The sequence below is a fragment of the Pseudorasbora parva genome, chromosome 12, assembly GCF_024679245.1.
Source record: "Pseudorasbora parva isolate DD20220531a chromosome 12, ASM2467924v1, whole genome shotgun sequence".
In the NCBI taxonomy this organism is placed as follows: Eukaryota; Metazoa; Chordata; class Actinopteri; order Cypriniformes; family Gobionidae; genus Pseudorasbora; species Pseudorasbora parva.
The window spans coordinates 15,384,650-15,406,420 of NC_090183.1; the positions used below are offsets into that span (position 1 = coordinate 15,384,650).

At 38.1% G+C, this 21,771-nt stretch overlaps 1 protein-coding gene across 1 annotated transcript; it reads right to left on the reverse strand.

Moving 5' to 3' along the window:
- Positions 1-3,130: 3,130 nt before the first annotated feature.
- Positions 3,131-16,821, reverse strand: fhl2b (four and a half LIM domains 2b). The gene is made up of 6 exons (XM_067458342.1): positions 16,734-16,821; positions 13,044-13,217; positions 9,226-9,400; positions 7,526-7,695; positions 7,256-7,442; positions 3,131-3,632 (listed from the first exon to the last, which is right to left on the reverse strand). Exons 2-6 carry the CDS (start codon positions 13,197-13,199, stop codon positions 3,481-3,483), a joined length of 840 nt encoding a protein of 279 aa, XP_067314443.1. The 5' UTR covers positions 13,200-13,217; positions 16,734-16,821; the 3' UTR covers positions 3,131-3,480.
- Between the last annotated feature and the right edge of the window lie 4,950 nt (positions 16,822-21,771).

The following is a 21,771-nucleotide window of genomic DNA, read 5'->3' on the forward strand; positions in this document are numbered from 1 at the left end:
CAAAAGACTTTTAAGTTTGTAGTCCTAAAACCAGAAAAAAGGACATAATTTTCAGCTTATATGCACCCTCAGAAAATTCTAATAGGTTTTCAAAAAATCAAAAAATAAAATGTAAACCATTGATTAACCATGGATTTGCTACTCAGCTTAACCATGATATTTGTGGTAAAACTATATATATATATATATATATATATATATATATATATATATATATATATATATATATATATATATATATATATATATATATATAACTAATTGATTTGTGTTCAATCCTCAAATAAAGATTCAAATAATTATGAATCAGTGAATTGATCAATGATTCAGATCGCCAGTGTCACGTGATTTCAGAAGCTTGTCAGTTTGGCATGCGATGCGAATCATTGATCGATTCACTGATTCACAACCCGTTGAATCTGAGGTTTGAACACAAACAAGGAAGAGAAGACAATGCTGAATAAAATCTTAGTTTTTGTTTTGGACCAAAATGTATTTTCAATGCTTCAAGAGATTCTAACTAACTAAGTGATGTCACATATTTTGATGATGTTTCTATTCCCTTTCTGGACATGAACAGTAAAGTGTGTATACACTTAGATACGCTCTCGGACTAAATATAAAATATCTTAAACTGTGTCTTGAAGATGAACGATGAAGTTCTTACGGTTGTGGAACGACATTAGGGTGAGTCATTAATGACATCAATTTCATTTTTGGGTGAACTAACCCTTTAATTCTACGTGGCATTGATTCAACAAGGTGCTGAAAGCATTCTTTAGAAATGTTGGCCCATATTGATCGGAAAGCATCTGCAGTTGATGGAGATTTGTGGGATGCACATTCAGGAAACGAAGCTCCCGTTCCACCACATCCCAAAGATGCTCTATTGGGTTGGTGACTGTGGGAGCCATTTTAGTACAGTGAACTCATTGTCATGTTCAAGAAACCAGTTTGAAATGTTTCGAGCTTTGTGACATGGTGGTTTATCCTGCTGAAAGTAGCCATCAGAGGATGGGTACATGATGGTCATAAAGGGATGGACATGGTCAGAAACAATGCTCAGGCTCAGGCCGTGGCATTTAAACGATGCCCAATTGGCACTAAGGGGCCTAAAGTTTGCCAAGAAAACATCCCCCACACCATTACACCACCACCACCAGCCTGCACAGTGGTAACCAGGCATGATGGATGATGATGATGATGGAACTGTCCAATTTTGGTGAGCTTGTGCAAATTGTAGCCTCTTTTTCCTATTTGTAGTGGAGATGAGTGGTGCCGGTGGAGTCTTCTGCTGTTGTAGCCCATCCGCCTCAAGGTTGTGCGTGTTGTGGCTTCACAAATGCTTTGCTGCATACCTCGGTTGTAATGAGTGGTTATTTCAGTCAAAGTTGCTCTTCTATCAGCTTGAATCAGTCGGCCCATTCTTTGCCTCTAGCATCAACAAAGCATTTTTGCCCACAGGACTGCCACATACTGGAAGTTTTTCCCTTTTTTACACCATTCTTTGTAAACCCTAGAAATGGTTGTGCATGAAAATCCAAGTAACTGAGCAGATTGTGAAATACTCAGACCGGCCCATCTGGCACCAACAACCATGCCATCCTCAAAATAGCTTAAATCACCTTTCTTTCCCATTCTGTTTGGAGTTCAGAAGTTTGTATTGACCAGGACCACACCCCTAAATGCATTGAAGCAACTGCCATGTGATTATTGTTTGATTAGATAATTGTATTAATGAGAAATTGAACAGGTGTTCCTAATAATCCTTTAGGTGAAAGTATACAGTGAGAAAAAAAGTATTTAAACACCCTGCTATTTTGCAAGTTCTCCCACTTGGAAATCATGGAAATTATGTCCACTGTGAGAGACATAATCTAAAATATATATATATATTTATTTATATGATACAGCTGCAAATAAGTATTTGAACACCTAGAATTCTGACCCTCAAATACCTGTTAGTCCGCTTTTAAAATTTAAAATGTTAAAATTTGGCACAGTTATTTAGATGCACCTGTTTGAGGTCGTTAGCTGCATAAAGACACCTGTCTCGGAGTGTCTCTTTAAGAAGCATATCAAGGTTCTGGTGTGGCCAAGCCAGTCTCCAGACCTAAACCCAATAGAGAATCTTTGGAGGGAGCTCAAACTTCGTGTTTTTCAGGGACAGGCCCGAAACCTGACTGATCTAGAGAAGATCTGTGTGGAGGAGTGGGCCAAAATCCCTGAAATTTCCCTACAGGAAACATTTGACCTCTGTAATTGCAAACAAAGGCTACTTTACCAAATATTAACATTGATTTTCTCAGGTGTTCAAATACATATTTGCAGCTGTATCATACAAATAAATAGTTTTTAAAAAATCATACGTAGTGATTTCTGTATTTTTTTATCATTATTTTTGATTATGTCTCTCACAGTGGACATGCACCTACAAGGACAATTTCTGACCCCTCCATGATTTCTAAGTGGAAGACCTTGCAAAATAGCTGTATATATATATATATATATATATATATATATATAGAGAGAGAGAGAGAGAGAGAGAGAGAGAGAGAGAGAGAGAGAGAGAGAGAGAGAGAGAGAGAGAGAGAGAGAGAGAGAGAGAGAGAGAGAGAGAGTTGTGTTTCTGCACAAAACTGATGAAAATGTAATAGTATATATTCACCACAAGGTGGAGCCATAGGTCAGTCTGACGATATCCATGATCTTGCTTTACTTCTATTCATTCATTCATTCATTCATTCATTCATTCATTCATTCATTCATTTAAAAACCTTTATTGTGTGACACCATGCCCATGTTTTTTTACACTTCTTTGTTGCCCTATTCATTGTGTTCAGACTGGAGATGATCTATGAAATTTTATTCCATATAATAAATTGAACCCTTGATAAGAATAGATTTGAATAAACTTGCATTGCTTTTAATAAAAGCTACAGAGACAGATGCATGATGAATAAGACCTTTGGGTCATGTTTTAGGTTTGTTTCACTGAAAGAACAGCTGAGGCATATTTAGAGTAAATGCGTTAAATGTCAGTCATTTCTTTTATAGTCATCTCTTGTAAGCACTGACTGAGGCTTGCATAAATGCCTTTTTAAGAAGTTTATTACAATCTAGAGCAAATTCGTTACACAGACTAAAATTACAAAAAGTGCTTGATGAGTCAAACACAAATGTTAGTCACAAACAAGGTAAATTAGGCAATAGCACTTGTGTGCCTTATTTCTTAAACAAAGACATTCAACAATTTGCACTGCATAATGTTTCTTTTGGTTGGCAAAATGTTAAACCCTGACCACAAGAACATGACACAATATTATATAATAGGCCTCGGCACACATAGGCCCCTTTAAAGTTAATTATCTAAAGACAACTTTTATTAGACAAATATATTAGCTATGATAAAAGCTTTTATTGATATTTAACTTTGATAAAAGAATAAAATGTTAGGAATTGCAGTGCTATGCTGTGTGATCAGATGTCTTTGCCACAGTCAGGACACAGGATGTCATCTCTCTCCGTCAGGAAGCCACGGCCCACCAGAGACACCAAACACTTCTTGCAGTTGAAGCAGTCATTGTGCCATTGTCTCTCTTCAAACGAGATGTATTTGCTTCCTCCCAGACCTGCAAAGGATATGACAGTAACTAATAAAAAAAATGCTCCTGATCACTAGCAATATTGTCATGGGAAATATGGCTATTATTTGCTAAAGTGTGGACAGGAAGATTGCTGGGAGACTCATACAGGTCCTGAAGTCAGAAAGGTCATTCCAAACCTGTATGACGCTCTTTTTTCCCCTTCGTATTTAAAGGTGCTATTTTTTTTTTTAATAAATTTGTTTGGAAGCTTTTTTTTTAATATAATCAATTAGGGACTGTCAAAAGTGACAAAAATCACAACAGACATATATAAATCCTGATTCACTTTTACTGAAAAAAGTGGCCAAGATATTCTGCCAATATCTATTTTTTTTATCTCTTATCTATTTATCTTATGGAATTATCTTATCTATCTTATCTATTTATCTTATTTAATTCTTATGGAATTGAAACAACTAGAAAATAATGCATTTTACTTTTGAGTAAACTGTTCATTTAAAGCTGCACTGTGTACATTTTAGCGACATCTAGCAGTGAGGTTGTGAATTGCAACCGCCCACAGCTCACCCCTCCCTTTCAGCGCACATAGAGAAGCTACAGAAACAGGACAAAGATGGAGTCGTCTGAAGAGTGACTTTCGCTCTGTAATTAAGTTTGTCCGTTTAGGGCTACTATAGAAACATGACAGTGCAAAATGGCGACTTCACTGTAAGAACCTGCAACATATGTAGATAAAAAGGGCACATTCAAGGTAATAAAAACATAACGGTTCATTATGTAAGGTCTTAATACACCACTGTAGGCTATATTATATTACATTTCTGTCAATATATCCTTATAAATACTACACACTGCACCTTTAATAAGGTGATTTTTGTGTGTACATGAAAGTCAGCATGAAATAAAACTCACACTATCTATATTCATCTATGCACATGTATTAATTAAAGGTGCACTATGGATATCCAAAAACCACCAGGCCAGTCAAGTCAACTTTATTATTTATATAGTGCTTTTACAATGACGATTGTTTCAAAGCAGCTTCACAGTGTTAATCAGTGTTAAAATATTGCAACAAAATTTGATTCGGCTGTACAGTTGTTCTGGAGAAAACAGTGATGTTATCAGCTAGCTTATTTGAATTTATCATATAGCAACAATGTTGGCAGATCAGTATTACAGTTTAAACAATTAATTAAGACCAAATAAATTAATTTTGAATACTTACATCGAAATATTAGTGTCCCCAACTGAGCAAGCCAAGCCAAAGGCAGGTTGGAGTTACAGTAGCGGTGCAGTGGTAACTCCACCCTACAGCTGATTATTACAATTTTATTGGTCATGTCAATCACAGTACTGATCAAACACAGATCCCTAAACCTACCCATCACTGTAACCTTAAAGGGGGGATGAAATGCTGTTTCATGCATACTGAGCTTTTTACACTGTTGAAGACTTGGATTCCCATCCTAAACATAGACAAAGTTTAAAAAACTAATGTTGGACGTTTGATGGAGTATTTCTGTGTTAAAAATACTCCTTCCGGTTTCTCACAAGTTTCGGAGAGTTTTTTTCGAGTATGGCTCGGCTTGACGTTAATAGAGCGGAAGGTCCTTGTATGGGCCGTACGGGCTCTTCTTCTGGTAGGGTGCGCGTGACTAGAGCAAGAAAGGAAATGCACGCCTATAAACACTGCTCTCATGTGCAGATCCACTCGTCCGTGAACACTTATGTCGTTGTAGTCTGTGCAGCGCTCCACTTTATTCCTATGGGTGACATCAAGCAACTTCAACGCTTCAGCACAGGATTCCGGGAAGGCAGCGCTGCATTTGAACCGATTTGAACGCAGAAATTATGGGAAGCTTCACAACATCGCTTCAGTCGCGTCGCAAAGTGGATCTCCACCGTTCACTGCTGTCACAGGACTTCACCAAATCATACCAAAGAAGTGTGTTTTTGACGGAGCGGTCCCAGCGATAAAGGTTCGGTCCTGCTTTGGAAGCAGCCGGTGAGTAAAACTGCTTCAAATGTCTATGCTGTCGGCTATCGTCACGTGAGTAAACATCAGTAAACGACACGATCGTGTGCTTCGTCATTCAAATGCGCTAACGGACTCCATTGTTGTTCTATGTATAACGTTACACTAGTCTGACGTGCAAAACCGTTTTGCTTGCTACTGCTAAGGTTTAGCAATAGTTATACAATAGTCCATAAACCGAATCATGTCCTCATAAACTGCGAGTAAACACACACAAATGTTGACAGGCCACTAAATACAGTACATACCACAGAGACGGATGTCCTGCTGCTGCTGTTTCTCCTGTTCAATTTATTTCAGCATCCGAATGATTCTGGATCATATATCTATTAGCTGAGATCGATAGCCATGGGTTTCTCCACGCTTGAGGACGTCACCGCTTTGTGTGCGCTCGTCATTCTTTAGCTCTATCCACACGTTACACCTCCAGGCACTCGTTTTTTTCCGGAAAGACTCGGTAAAGCCCATATTTCTTTTATAAATATAATAAAACTAAAGACTTTTCGGAGCTATGAAGGATGAAATACTACTCTATAGGTACTCATGATTGACATGAGATTGACTGAAACTGAGTGTTTCACCTCCCCTTTAACCAATAAAAAAAAGCTGAATGGCAGGGTTTCTGATGAAGTGATTTGGCAGGCAATGTGGTTTGCGCATATGCACTGCACAAACCTCTGTGTGTACGAGGGTAGATGCGAGTGGTAATTTTTCAAGTTCAGCACAAGCCAAGTGAGCAACGCAAGAGGATGTGGTGATCAAGTTAGTAAAGTCAATGTTATTTACCTAGGTTTTCCTACCTTTTGGGGAAAGTTTGTTAAAGTTGAGGTACTGTGAATGTTTCCTTAGCAAAAACAAATGTTAGCTTACAATAGAGGGTTTATCAACATCCCTTTCCTGCCGGAACACGCTCCCTCAGCGTGAGTGGCAGAAGAGCTGCTACGTGAACGGATTTTATTGGGGAACCGCAAGTAAAAAAATACTTTAAAAAAACAAATCTCCAGTGATCTAGGGATATTGACATGTACCCAGGAATCATTTCCATGCATTTATATGAGCCTGATCTCGATTCATAAATACATAAATATTGCTAAGAATGGAAAACAAAACTTTTATTTAAATTCTGAATATATCATAGGCCTATTAATAATTGTTTATGTCGCCTAGAGAGCCCGTGAGCTCACTTTATAATCACTAAAAGCTATCACTCATTCAATGAACGCAATCTCACAACTCATCAGTGAAGCTGAGGATGCAATTAATATCTTATAAACATATGTCTACACTTAGAAATTATTAGCGCACGTACAGACCTCAGCACTGGCCATCCCAATAAAATCACTGGGTCTTACTAACTGGCCACCCCTAAAAAAACATTCTGGCTACGCCCCTGCACTGCCCCTTTTTACAATTTTTTTTTTCTTTTCGATAATCTGTTTCGTTCAGATGTACAGTAGCTAAATGACAACTTTGACTTATGACACTAATTTTGTTTCATTGCGACTTTCAGTACAAATGTTGTTTAAACTGATTATAAATTTGCATTTGGTTGTGATAAACACCTTCCAGACATAAGGAGATGTAGGCTAAATGTGTTGGAGGCTCATACCGCTAATAGGGGTGGTGCAGGCAGCACACTTCTTGGCATACAGATTGCAGAAGCAGTTGAGGCAATAGGGAAAGTCATCACGAGAGGTGAAGCGTTGGCCAGACAGCTGCTGCTTACAGCCAGTACACAGGAAGCAGTCCTTATGCCATGGCTGGTCATGGTAGGTCACACCCCCAGTGGTGATTGGCTGAGAGGAAACAAGAAAGGTGTGATATCATTTAGTACTTTTCCCATATTCAAAGCCAAATGTTGCATTCCAGCTGTTCTTACCTTCTTGCAGTGCACACACTGCAGTGCAAATTGCTTCTCGTAGCAGGGCACACAATAGTTGCTGTTGTCTTTAGGAATGAAGCTCTTGGTTCCAATGGGCTGCTGACAGCGCTGGCAGGCAAAGCAGGTCTCGTGCCAGCTGTTCCCCTTATGCTCCATCTTCCTGGAGCCTGAGAGACAGAGGAAAATGCAGACAGAAAAACAAATATGCCATGACTTGGTCGGATAATAACGAGGATGGGTTTTAGCCTATGTATTAAACGGTTAGTTCACCCAAAATTGAAACTCATCAAAAAGTACTGTTGAGGAAGTTCATATTTATGAGTTGGGAAATCTACAAAATGATAGATAAAGAATGTGCATCTGTGTGTTTTTGCCTTTTTATGTTTTTTATTGAATTTATGAAGGTGCTGAAAAAATTAAGCAGGTATTTTGTACATGCAACTTCTAAAAGAAACAACGACAACAACGAAAATCCTCAACTGTAACAAATTCACAATTAATACAGACACTGCATCCATTCAAAATGTTTTCTCACTGACAGACCCCCAACACCGATACCAAGGGTTTTAAGAAAATCCAGTTTCCCACTTGTAAATACAACTTTGTGTTGATTTTCATGAGTTTACTGGAAAACACCATCTCCCTCATGTCATTCCAAACCCATAAGACTTCTGTTCATCTTCGATGAGAGAGATGTATGTCCTCCCAAAAAATGGACTCTTAAAAAGTTGATAAAGACATTGCAAAAGAAATCCAATTAGTTTCGTTCTTGTGTGTCATTCAAACACAATTGACATCAGAAGAGTTTTATTTTATCTCGACAGGTACACTCTCAGAAAAAAAGGTACATTGCTGTCACTGGGGCGGTACCCTAAGGTACAAAACTGAAAAGGTACTATACCTTTAAGGTACTAATACGCACTCTTAAAGTACTGATATGTACCTTTTAAGGTACTAATTTGTACCATTTAGGGGGAAGTAAGGTACAAAGATGTGCCTTTTCACTTTTGTACCTTAGGGTACCACCCCATTGACAGCACTGTACCTTTTTTTCTGAGAGTGTAGGTCTGGACAGGTTATATTATCCATCCGTGTTAGATATAGATCCCGGTCACCAAAGACCCGAATGTGTAATAATGATCGGCGAAACATTCATGCATTTAAGGGTTAAAAAAGTTGATAAAGACATTGTAAAAAAAATCCAATACGTTTTGCTCATGTGTGTCATGAAAACACATCTGACCTTCCGCAAGAACCAATGAGGATTGTTTCTGAGCATCAAGCACAACGGTTGAGCTTCCATTTACCATATTTGATGTGCTCAATGTACGAGTGTTGCTCAATGTTTATATGCGAATAAAAGCAATCTTAAGCAACCATGTCTTTACAAAAGACTGTAAACCGACCTGAAATGTGTATTACTTTTACTACGTCTTCATGAACTTTTTAAAAATCTTGTGGAATAGACTTTCAAAGGAGGCACAGAAATCCTTTAGATTTCATTAAAAGTATGTGTGTTTCGAAACATGAGAGTGAGTAACTGATCACATAATTTTCATTTCTGGGTCAGCTATCTCTTATTCATATGTCACATTTAATTATGATTAATAATGTCATAAGATACCGTCAGCATCATTCAGGTTTCTAAAGGACTAAGAACATGTGTGAAGAGCATGACAAGCATATGTTTCACTTACCTGGCATGATTGTCTTCTTGCACTCATAACATTTAGAGGAATACTCATTGGAATAACACTCAGTACACAGTAATTGTTCGTCCTTGGTGGAGAACGGCTTGTCCACCAGAGAACGTTGACATTTGAAGCAGTGGAAGCAGTCATCATGCCAGTGACGGTCCTTATAAGACAGATCCTGAAGACAAATGCATTCGGGTAAGGACAATTTGAACCTCCATTGTTTCACATGCATTAAACTTGGGGTTAAGGGAGAATGTGCTTGGCCTCAGTGGTCTTTTTCAGCCTTTGAACAGCTAATTAGGGAGTGGGGGAGGGTAAAGGGATCCTCAATGTCAGCTTCACAGCGGGTCACTCTCCAATGATAGCCGCAGGTGCTTGTGTCTGCGACCAGACGCAGTGTGTGATCTGCCAATCGGTGTGAGAGTGTCCTGGTCTGTGAGCACACATCGCCCCGGGATGCGTGCATGACACCACTGCTTTAATTATCCACCAATTTGGAGAGAGATAGTATGTGCTCGTTAAATCGCTGGCCCAAGGTGCTATGAGGTCATGCTGATTGGCTGCTACTAGAGGGGGGAGCGGTGGCTAAATGGGCCAAGGACATGCCACACAGATGTGGCCCCACCCCAGGCCTGTCCTCAAAACAGATGACAACCTCCTTATCAGGACTAATGACCATGTTATGTGACACTAACAGAAACTCACAGGAGCACCACATGTCTCTCTCTCTCTCTCTCTCTCTCTCTCTCTCTCTCTCTCTCTCTCTCTCTCTCTCTCTCTCTCTCTCTCTCTATATATATATATATATATATATATATATATATATATGTATATATATATAATATATATATAATGTTTTTGAAATAAGTTCTGCTCATCAAGCCTGCAATTTATTATACTTTAAATGATGATTTATTTCTGTGATGCTAAGCTGAATTTTTCAGTATCATTCCTCCAGTCTTCGGTGTCACATGATCCTTCAGAAATCATTCTAATATGATGATTCATTTTCAAAGTTGGAAACAGTTCTGCTGCTTAATATTTTTCATAACCTGTGATATTTTTTTTATAATACTTTGATGAATAAAAAGTAAAAAAAAGAACTGACCACACTACTGGTCAGTAATTCGGGGTCAGTAATTTATTTTTCTTTCTTTTTTTAAATAAATAAATCATTTTATTTGGCAAGGATGTGTTAAATGGATAAAAATTAATAGCAAAGGAGATTTATATTATTTGAAAATGTTTTATTTTGAATAAATGCAGTTCTTTTTAACTTTTTATTCATCAAATATATTAGGCAGCAGAACTGTTTCCAGCACACATAATAAATCCGAATATTAGAATGATTTCTGAAGGATCACGTGACACTGAAGACTGGAGTAACGAACCTTAAAAATTTAGCTTTGCATCACAGAAATAAATGATCATTTAAATTATAATAAATTGAAAACCAAATATTTTAAATTGTAATAATATATCACAATATTTAAATAAAAAGGTTTCTGCATTTTTGATCAAATAAATACAGGCTTACAGAAAAACATTACAAATAGTAATGTGTCCAAACTTTTGGCCTGTACTATATATATATATATATATATATATATATATATATATATATATATATATATATATATATATATATATATATATATATATATATATATATATATATATATATATATATATATATATATATATATATATATATATTGCTATTTCTTCTTTTCTAACAAGAAAATGTTTTTAGGGCTTTGCTATGCTGTATTTATCGTGTTCTGTGGAGTTTAGTAAAGTGCCATACTGTGCTATACCAGTTTTATCATCTGTGATCTACATATTTAGTTCAATTGCTTTAAAAATGTAAGATCACACTTATCCTCAACAAGCTGCATGATGTGGTGTACGATTTATCTATATAGCACAAGTCCGTAGCATAGAGTTTAAAGGGATAGTTCACCCAAACATGACATTTTTATCATCCTCATGTTGTTCCAAACCCATAAGGCTTCCACACGCTTATAGGCCTTGTTTCACAGACATGGCTTAGATTACGCGATGATTAGGCCTCAGTTCAATTCACATTTAAGTAACTTTTATAAATGCTCCTTACAAAAAAAAAAACATTACTGACGTGTATCTTGAGAACAACAATGGCACTGACATATTTCAAGACACGTCAGTGCAAGTTGCTTTCAGTTAAAGGCTTGTCTGTGAAACCGAGGAAAAAATGTTGTCCATGCCACCCAAATTTTCACTCTTCGAAAAGTACAAATGTTTGAGTGCAGAATCTTGGGACATGTGGTCTTCACCTCACAGCCGGTGGAAAAGAATCGGGATAGGACCCGGGATAGGAAATCATGTTCATGGATGCGATTATTAACGTTGCTGTAGTGTTCAGCAAAGCAGGACCGAATGTTGAAGCAGCACAGCAATGCCGCTGACTCGCGAGCAGCGGGACTTTTATTATGGCGGGACACAATCGCTAGCGCCATTTTCGCTTTTCCGGTCATGAGTATGAGGTAATGCAGCTCTGTTTATCATATTAGATACATCTGAGTGTGTTGAAAATGATATTATGATGTAACACTGTGTGTTCGCTCGGCTGCTGCTAAGACATTTGTTGTACACTGCAGTAAGAGTAAAGCGATAACACAGTAACGCAGATATGATGCATTGACATTATTCCTTGGTTAAAATAGCAATTTTTCTCACTATTTACAAATAGTTAGAAACATATTGTAAGTACTCAACTGAACAAAATATATAACACTGGCCTAGTGGTTTTTAGATTTTTTTCTTTACATAGTTTACCTTTAATTCTTAATTAATAATAATTTTTACTAATATATATCATTATGTTTAAAGCTGTACTAATACATTATAATAATTCTAATTAATAAATATTATAAGTAACTATTATTAAATGATTATATAAACAAAAAAATGACATATTGAAATGACATGTACTTTATCTTCAGCATTTATATTCTAAAATGTAATGGTTATAAAAAGTTTTAATATTCCTTTGGAATGGCAATAGAGGTCTGTGTTTCTGTCTCCAAGGTGAATGAGAGCTGGTAATTCCACAAAAGCTCATCTGGTCTCTTTGTTCAGTTTCGCACACACTGCCCAGCACTGATTTCCTGCTGGGTTCAGTCCAGACAGAGCGCATGAGCTGGCATTCACATTATTCCTCACTACTCTCCTGGTGATCCCCCAGCTTTCAGAGGGTCTCACAGAGCTCCAAATCATTGTGTACAGTGTTACTAAATACAAATGCTCAAATAGTCAATGCTTAGACCATGTTGATCTGGATACTGAGCTCTGATATGGTGCACAGTCCGCTTCAACTGTCATTCTAATGGTAAGAAAATTGCATATTTCTGAATAATTCCTGCTATTTAAGTTGGAGCACACTTACAAAGAAGTGAACTTAATTATACTGAATGTGCACATGTACTTGAACTAATATATTCCTGAATATATATATATATAAACTGTACTTGCAGATGATAAAATATTAATGAAATAAAAGTGTACTTAAAAAGAGTACACTTTTACACTTTTTGCAGTTTCCTAAGACACACTATACAGTATAGACAATGTAAACTATAGCTAATACATTTTCATTTAATTGTTATTAACACGCCATTATGTGTCTGAAAGCATTCAATTTCCTTCGCACTTTAATATATAATATTTCAAAGCGTAATTATTTTCGCAATAATTAAAGTATGCTAAAGTGTACTTCTTTGGATTTTGTCTTTTAGTAAAAACATTTAGTAAAGTAGAGACTGTGAAGATTAACATACTCTGCTGTTGCAGCCAATGGGTTTCTTGCACTCCTCACAGGTGTTGGAGTACAGGCTCTCATAGCACTTTACACAGTACGGATTGTCATCACGCAGAACATACTTCTTCCCAAACAGAGACTCCTTGCAGTAGTGGCAGTCATAACGCTCCGCCATCTTGGGTTTAAACAGTTCCTAAAAGATAAACATGTTTTAAATTGTGCAGACAGGTTGAGGGGGTCACTGAAAATGCTGTTCCTTGGAGACATTTCAGGCATGAAACTTAACTAGTAGGCCTATAATACCAACGCTTAACCTCTTCTAGATAAAGGCTAACTATATGACGCAAACTTTCTAAAGCAAGAGTGGAAGGCGTGCCAATGTATTAGTCCCAGCTGTTGTGTCTTCCTCAGAAAAGCCCCGCAAATATCCCTGCGTTATCCCTCAGAACTGTGTCCAGACTAGCATCTGTGCACTCAAAAGCTTACCCGCTCTGAGCTCCACACCAATCCTGTGGCTTATTGTCTCAGAGTCTCATTCTAACAAAACAAAAGTATCTGTAAAGCTTGTCTGAGTCAGTACATTTCATAAACTGCACTACAGGCTTCTTAACTATGCAGTATCAACCATGATCACCTTTGCATTTAGGTTATATTTTTTACCAAAGTTAAAACAATTATTTGTTTACCAAGTTCACATTTTCATTAAAATATCGCCTACGAATGGAATAGGTCAAATGGGTCCTCAGATATGAGAGCTGGAACGAATCCACACAATCAAAAAATCTTGAACCAGCTCATAATTTTGAGCGTTGTTGCGTGGTTGCTAAGGTATTCTGGGTGGCTTTAGTGCAAAGATCTCACAGTCGAGTTATGACATTCTCTAAATGTGGCCCCAGCCTCCTTCAATACATTTTGTTCATTAGATTTGTTTTCATGAGATTTATCGCAATAAAATGCATAAAATAAAATGCATTTGCTGAAGCAAACATGTCATTTTAGCACAGTCTTCGAGCTCTTTAAGGGTTAGTTCACCCAAAAATGAAAATTATGTCATTAATAATTACACTCACCCTGATTTCGTTCCACACCCGTAAGACCTCCATTCATCTTCAGAACACAAATGAAGATATTTTTGTTGAAATCCGATGGCTCAGCAAGGCCTTCATTGAAACCAATGTCTCTCTCAAGATCCATAAAATGCACTAAAGACGTTGTTAAAAGTCCATCAAATGGTTCTACAATAATTTCATGAAGCGACAAGAATAGTTTTTGTGTGCAAAAAAACGAAATAACGACTTGATGGCTGATTTCAAAACAAAGCTTTTGAAATTTTTCGAACCACTGTAGTGAGATGGAATTTGTAAAGATGTCTTTAGTTCCTTCTATGGGTCTTGAGAGAGGAAATGGCACTGTGGCCAATGGCGACCTTTGTGAGCCATCAAATTTCAACAAAAATATCTTCATTTGTGTTCCGAAGATGAATGGTCTTACGGGTGTTGAACTTTTATGACATGAGGGTGAGTAATTACTAATTAGTTAACAAAGCATGTACTAGTAAAGGTGTTTACTAGTCCATTTACTAGAGTAGAGGTTGATGGAGTTGTATACAGTTGTTGGGTTATTGTTGCAAAATACACCTATTATATGGAAAATATTTCCAAAGCAACCTATTGTCTTGCTATGAAGCAAGGGTGGTAGCTCTAGTCTTATTTGTTGCAAAGCCAGCAGTTTTTATTAGGGGCCAAGCACCGAAGGTGCGGAGCCCCTCTTGAAATCGTTAGTTTTTATTGTAATAATTCCCTTTAGACATTCTGTTGACTATAAGTAGTTCCATACTAAGTTCCATAAGTAGTTTAATAAGTAGTTTCCAAATGACCTTATTGCGTATGCATTTGTAGGAGTTTCCCTATCAGACTCAACGTTTATGTCAGGATAGTATTTAAGTAAATCTTGCAATGGGATTTACTAAGATTTGCGCTAGTCAATTTCCTGATATTTGTGCCATTATTTAACGCCCCCCAAAAACATGTCTTAAACCAGATGCTAATTTGCACAGCTCTTGGTAGATTACCCTAGTCATTATGGAAATGGGTCATTGTGTAATTGCGTTAGTTATTATGGAAACGGCTGTGTCTGTTATTTAATTTGCGTGCCGTCATAGATCACGTGCAAAACTTTCCACTCCCATCTGCGCTTTTTGGAATTACGCTCCCATGCTGATTTGCCCTGTTTAGTAAATCTGGTCCTAATACTCTAATTAGTGTTAGTTGACAAGTAGGTGCAACATTATTTATATTAACAGAATGTCTGAAGGAGACCCTCAAAATAAACTCTGAGCTATAGCCACAAAATTGAGGTCATGATATAATTTTGTGTTTGTGACCTTCATTATAACTTCATAGATTCCTTTATGTTCTGGATGTCTCCAGAGGTAGTGGAGTCAGCTAAATCTGCCCTGTGAACACTTGTCAGATCACACTGTTGTTTCTGAATGGATTCTTTGATCTGTCCTCAGCCTGGCACGCTGGCACCAACGCTGGGCATCAGATCAAGAGAAGTCTCAGTGGTTCCAGCTGTCCCTAGTGTGTCCCCTACTATCAGTAAAGAGACATATCACCCTCAGTGCCCTCAGTCTCAAAAGACAGACATACACATACAGTACCCAGGGATTAAATAAGACTGAGGCAAGTAGGAGCTCTGCTGGAGAATCTTTTGAGTCATGTGAATTACTGTAATGAGTCATGTGAATTACCTCAATGAAGCTCTAAACCAACCCACACATTTACAATTAACCCATAAATGATGCAGTGAAACGTGCAACTAATTAAAGACAAGAGGGCCTCTGTTTCTGGAACCTTTCAGCCATAAGATGAAGGACTGACAGGTGGCTGTGGAGATGCCTGACACATTTACTTATCCCCATACCAACAATGAATCCAAAAAACAGAGCAAAACATTTAATGCCAGTACTATAGCACTATTCCAGGTATAAATCTCAAACCCAGAAGATTTACTGAAACCACATCTATTTAAAAATACAGACTGACTCATCTTGGCATGTCCACAAATGCTCTTACATATCAGTAATCATGGTAGTTTTCAAATGCAGTCTACTTTCCATTGTAAATCCTTAGTCTGAAGCACATATTCCATCCGTACTGTGTTTTAATTTAATAAATAAACCACCTTGAGCTTTTAAAATGTGGTTTAGTGAAAAGAATTTGGCTCAGAAGCATCATGCCTGAAACTAAACCATCTGTACAAGGATAGTCCGAAATGTATTTACATTACAATCAAAATTGCTCAGCATAGACAGGATAGACAATAGAAAGAAAATGGAGAATGCGAAACAGCTATGCATTTGCAGAATTTATGAAAAACAGTAAATCGATTGATAACGATAAAATGAAATGTTTTCTGGAGGACAAAAATCTAAAGTTTCAGTGAGGATTGAAAAATTGCAGTTTATTAGATGCTTATAAGAAGAGAAGAGAAGAGAAGAGAAGAGAAGAGAAGAGAAGAGAAGAGAAGAGAAGAGAAGAGAAGAGAAGAGAAGAGAAGAGAAGAGAAGAGAAGAAGAGAAGAGAAGAGAAGAGAAGAGAAGAGAAGAGAAGAGAAGAGAAGAGAAGAGAAGAGAAGAGAAGAGAAGAGAAGAGAAGAGAGAAGAGAAGAGAAGAGAAGAGAATAATTTTCTTGATGCCCAACTTGCCTGTCCTGTGCCGTGATGTGCTGTGCGTCTTTGCTTCTTGAAAGAGAGAGATGGAGGAGCGACTCCTGTGCTCCTCTTTATTGGATTACTCCCCTGTGGAAGGGTAATGGGGTGATTGAAATGGGTTGGACACTTTATCAGGAACTATAAATACATAGACACCACTAAGCCATGAAATCAAATGCATGCACCAAGTACTTGACGATACATGCTCGTATGTAACGATTCAGTAAACGTATATTTCCCTAATCCAGACTTTGTGAGTAAAAGAATGTTTAGATCAGGCCATGCATATATTTTCTGAATACTGATGTGCATCTAATAATTAGAGTCTAATGCATAAACTTAAAGGGATAGTTTCCCATGGGACGACATGAGGGTGAGTTATTAATGGCAGAAATTTCATTTTTGGGTGAACTATCCCTTTAAGAGTTATGTGCATATCACAAAAGTTGTCTTTCAAGTTGAAAATACCATCTAGACCAGGGGTGTTGAATCCTGCTCCTGGAGGACAACTGTCCTGCCAAGTTTTACTCTGAAACAGCTAATCAAGGTCTAACACATACTAGAAACTTCCAGCAGGTGTGTTGAGGCAAGCTAGAGCTAAACTCTGCAGGACGGTGGCCCTCCAGGACTGAGTTTGGACACCCCTGATCTAGACTATAACAGTTTTCCATTGGTATTTCAAACAACTAACTTATTCATATTCAACAAATCTTCCTTTGTCAAACTGCTCCACCCGAAATACGATACTGAATGATAAAGAATGTCGGTAACACTTTACAATACGGTTGCACTAATGTGCATTAATTCATGCTGAAATAATGCACAGATAATCACGAGTACTTAATAACATATTATATTAACTAATAATATAAATTAACACATTAATTACCACAACGGGTCAAAAGTCATTATGTTATGACTTTACTTGTTAATTAATGCATATTAGCAAGCCCATATTGTAAAGTGTTACCAGAAAGTCTTGCTCAAGTTCTAAAGCCTGTGGCAATGCCAATTGTTGTCCAGAAGACAACAACTGCTGATGAGCACTGCTGGTCTTTTCAGTAGTGTTTACACTGCAGAGGTCAATGTGAATATACAACATGCATGTTTTTCCACCTAATATTGAACCAATTTTGTACAAAACAGATTTCAAAAAAGTTGGTACACTGTACAAATTGTGAATAAAAAAAGCAATGCAATAATTTCCAAATCTCATAAACTTATTTTTTATTCACATAAGCCCCGTTTCCACTAAAATTACCCCGGAACAATCAGTACCAGGTACAGATCGTCATAATGACGACGGCCGAGTTGCATTTGCGTGCTTCTAGTAAACACAGAAACCGGCGAACGGCGGCGGTCTTTCGAATCAGCTTTGACTGCGATTCTGGAGGACTTGGAGTTAAGCTTTTCTCTGAGAAAAGAACAAAGAACGGCACTGAAGTCATTCTTAAAAAGGGAAGATGTGTTCGGAGTTTAGTCGACCGGATACGGTGAATGTTTAATCTATCAACAAGCTCTGTTTCACCTTCGTTGCTCTGGTTGGTGGTAGCGCTATCCCATCGCATGCAGAGGGAGTTTGAAAGACAACCTTTTATCCCGCCCCTCGCATTGAGCCCTGTCTATGGTGAGTTTCCAGACCAAACATCTTGATGTGGGTCTGGCTTGTCAGGCTACCTCCAAGTCAGTGACGGACAGTAATCATTTTTGTGTGTACCGAATGAAAGATTTAGTATACTGTTTACATGAGACGTTATCTAGCAACTCTTAACGGCCACCAGGACTAATACAGTATTATATAATAAGCTATTTATTTGTTGTAAAGTGTAATAATCATCTCAGGAAAAAAAAAAATTATTCTGTCAGGTAAAAACTGCCTGGGGCAATATACGCTGTGTCAATATTCCAGCATTATCTTCATAACTTACGAAATAAAAAGTTTACTCCTCAGAAAAATTTGTTTTCCTCTCTTGTCAACATGAGTGCGGCACACACTGTCACTTCATGTAAGGACGCACACTTAAAAGTAATCGGTCAGGTCGTTTACATGGTGAAAAAAAGACTGTAAAAAAATTAATAACGAGTATGGAAGAGATTCAAGCTGTGCTGCTTTTGCTGGTTATGTATAGGTTTACTAAAGAGGTAATTAACAACGACAGAAAAGAGCACTAATATGCAGATTCAGCAGCATGCAGCATATTTAGAAAGCTTGTAAAGCTAGATTTAAAATGACAATGTATATTATTATCAGCTATTACGGACATTGCACGTGAGAGGGCTGAGATGAACGCGCGCCATCAGACAGAGAGCAAGACTGATATTTACTGAACGTAGACCGAACCTCGCAAAAGACTTTTAAAAATGCCGGTTGATAATAAAATGCTAAACCAATCAGCATGTTCAGCGCCCAAGTCCCGCCCTCAAAAGTTTCTGAACTTTAAAAAAGTACTACCTCGCGAGCAGGGCCGTTTGGAGGGGGAAATATTTACCTGGAACTTCGTTTAGACCCTGGTTCCTGCGGTTAAAACACACCGAGTACCACCCAAATTTCCTAGTTCCTGGGTAAAGTTCCTGTGGTGGAAACACGGCTATAGCAAATGTTAAAAGTGGGACATTTTAAAATGCCGTGCCAAATATTGGCTCATTTTGGATTTCATGAGAGCTACACATTCCAAAAAAGTTGGGACAGATAGCAATAGGAGAGGAATTAGTCGGCATCCTTTAGAAAAACGGTCAACAACAGTTAAAATGGTGGTGTTACCTTGTGATAGTGGTAGGTCCGTGACGAAGTCGATGGCAATGTGTGAGCAAGGGCATTATGGAATTGGTAATGGTTGCAGTAGTCCTGCTGGAAGTTGTCTCGGGTCCTTGGCTGTGGCACATGTGTGGCAAGTGTTGATGAATTTGTGACGTCATTCTGTAGTGTTTCCCACCAGAATCGGTTTCTTATCAGTCGTGTTGTTGTAATCCCTGGGTGACCGGAGCTCGTGGCCAAGTGAACCCAGCGTATGAACTTTTCCCTGAGTTCTGGTGGAACGAATGTTCGATCATTGGGGCATTCTGCAGGAGGTGGACATAATGTCCTACTGAACAGGGCCTAGGACTAAGGTGGGAGAGATAATCCTCTCTTGTTCAGTGTTTTGAGGGGTGTGATTTGGTTCCTTGCCACTGTCGCCTTTGGCTTGGCTTGCTCAGTTGGGTACACTAAAATTATGATCAAAGTTATTCAACTAGTTATAGAGATAAAATTTATGATTTAGGTTTTAATTAATTCTATAAACTATAATACGGATCTGCCAACATTGTCGCTATATGATAAATTAAAATAAGCTGATAACATCACTGTTTTCTCCAGAACGACTGTACAGCCAAATCTAATTTTGATGCAATATTGCAATATTGATTGTAAAAGTGCTATATAAATAAAGTTGATTGATTGATCAAATTGTGGGGATAGTGCGTCAGCCTTGGTGTTCTTTGAAGCTGGGATGTATGTAATAGTCAAATTGAAACGAGTGAAGAATAGTGCCCCTCTAGTGCCCATCTGACTTGCCTGGGATTCAATAGTTTAGCTGAACGTAGATACTCCAGATTCCGGTGATCGGTTAGTACCAGGAACGGTGTCTTGCTCCTTCCAGCCAATGTTGCCACTCCTCAAATGCAGCTTTCATAGCCAGTTGCTCACGGTTTCCCACATCATTATTCTGTTCGGTGGTTGAGTTTTCTGGAAAACTAAGCACATGGGAACCTTTTAGGTGGGTTACCTTGTCGCTGGGAGAGAATGACACTGATTCCGGTGTTGGAGGCATCTACTTAACCACAAATGGCAAGTGTGGGTTTGTGTGGTGTAGAAAGGGAGCGGTAGTGAAACGACTCTTTAATGTGTTGAATGCCTGGAGAGAGTCTGTTGACCATCGTAATTTGTTGTTTCCTCTTTTCCGGCGACTGAACTAAAATTCCTGATGAATCTCCTGTAGAAGTTGGCAAACCCCAGTAACCTTTGAAGCTCCTTCAGAGTAGCAGGTTGAGGCCAACCCAGTACTGCCTGAACCTTCTTCTCGTCCATTGCCCCTCCTTCCGGACTGATGATGTACCCACGTAACGAAACCGATGACTGATGGAACTCACATTTTTCAGGCTTCCAAAGTGGCCATTCTGTACCCTGGGAATCAAATCCATGACCCTGGCTTTGCTTAACTGTTAAGAAGGGAACTCTGGGAAGCTTTCGTCACACTGGCTGACGGTTCACAATGAGATGGTGAGGCCCAACACCTGTTTGCTCCAAACTTTGCCCTCTCTCAACTGTCACTCCCGTGGGTCCAAAGATTTCCTTATGACTCGAGCCAAAATCCCCTGCCAGTCATCAATTAACACTTAAATTCTCCTGATCAGATTGCAAATGGAGGTGTTATTTATTTCTGGCAGTGGCTATTATTTCTAGTGGATATAATTAGGCTGAACAAAAGCCATTACCATTCTATATTGCTAATGATAATGATTTATTTATGTGGCACATTTCCCTCATGTACACTATCTGTGCAACAAAACTGACATGAATAATCTAAAAAAATTATAATAATCTAAAATGATGTTATACTATTTCTAAGCACCACTGACAGAACAAGCAGCTGAAAGTTATTTTGAAGAGAAACGCAGATACCTTTCCATAACAATCTGTATATAGAAATGGATTTGCAGTAGAAAATTAAAGTCATCCAAAGTACATTATTAACCTTGAACTCAAGACAATGTTAATAAAAGCCTTTACGATACACTGGCCAAATATAGCCTTAATGTCATAAAGCAATCAGAGAGATATTAGTTTCAGTGATACACTAACCGTTCGAGCATTTCTAGGTGATTGTTCCAACCGCGGACCAGAGGGAAACCCAACTTCTTGAACGCCATGGTGTTGAGTTCATATACCATCAATACAACACGAGAATGTGAAGACAGAACATTGATGCCACCATAAGTGCACAGGCCAGGCTGATTAGCACACGTACGCAGGGCTGGCAGTGCCACACACCTC

Bases quoted from the DNA above. Each gene is read 5' to 3' on its own strand.
- fhl2b (XM_067458342.1), bottom strand. From the start codon at position 13,199: ATGGCGGAGCGTTATGACTGCCACTACTGCAAGGAGTCTCTGTTTGGG. The intron at 7,443-7,525 runs GTAAGAACAGCT...GTTTCCTCTCAG, and splicing joins AGTGTGTGCACTGCAAGAAG to CCAATCACCACTGGGGGTGT. The intron at 3,633-7,255 runs GTATGAGCCTCC...TATCCTTTGCAG, and splicing joins CTGCACCACCCCTATTAGCG to GTCTGGGAGGAAGCAAATAC.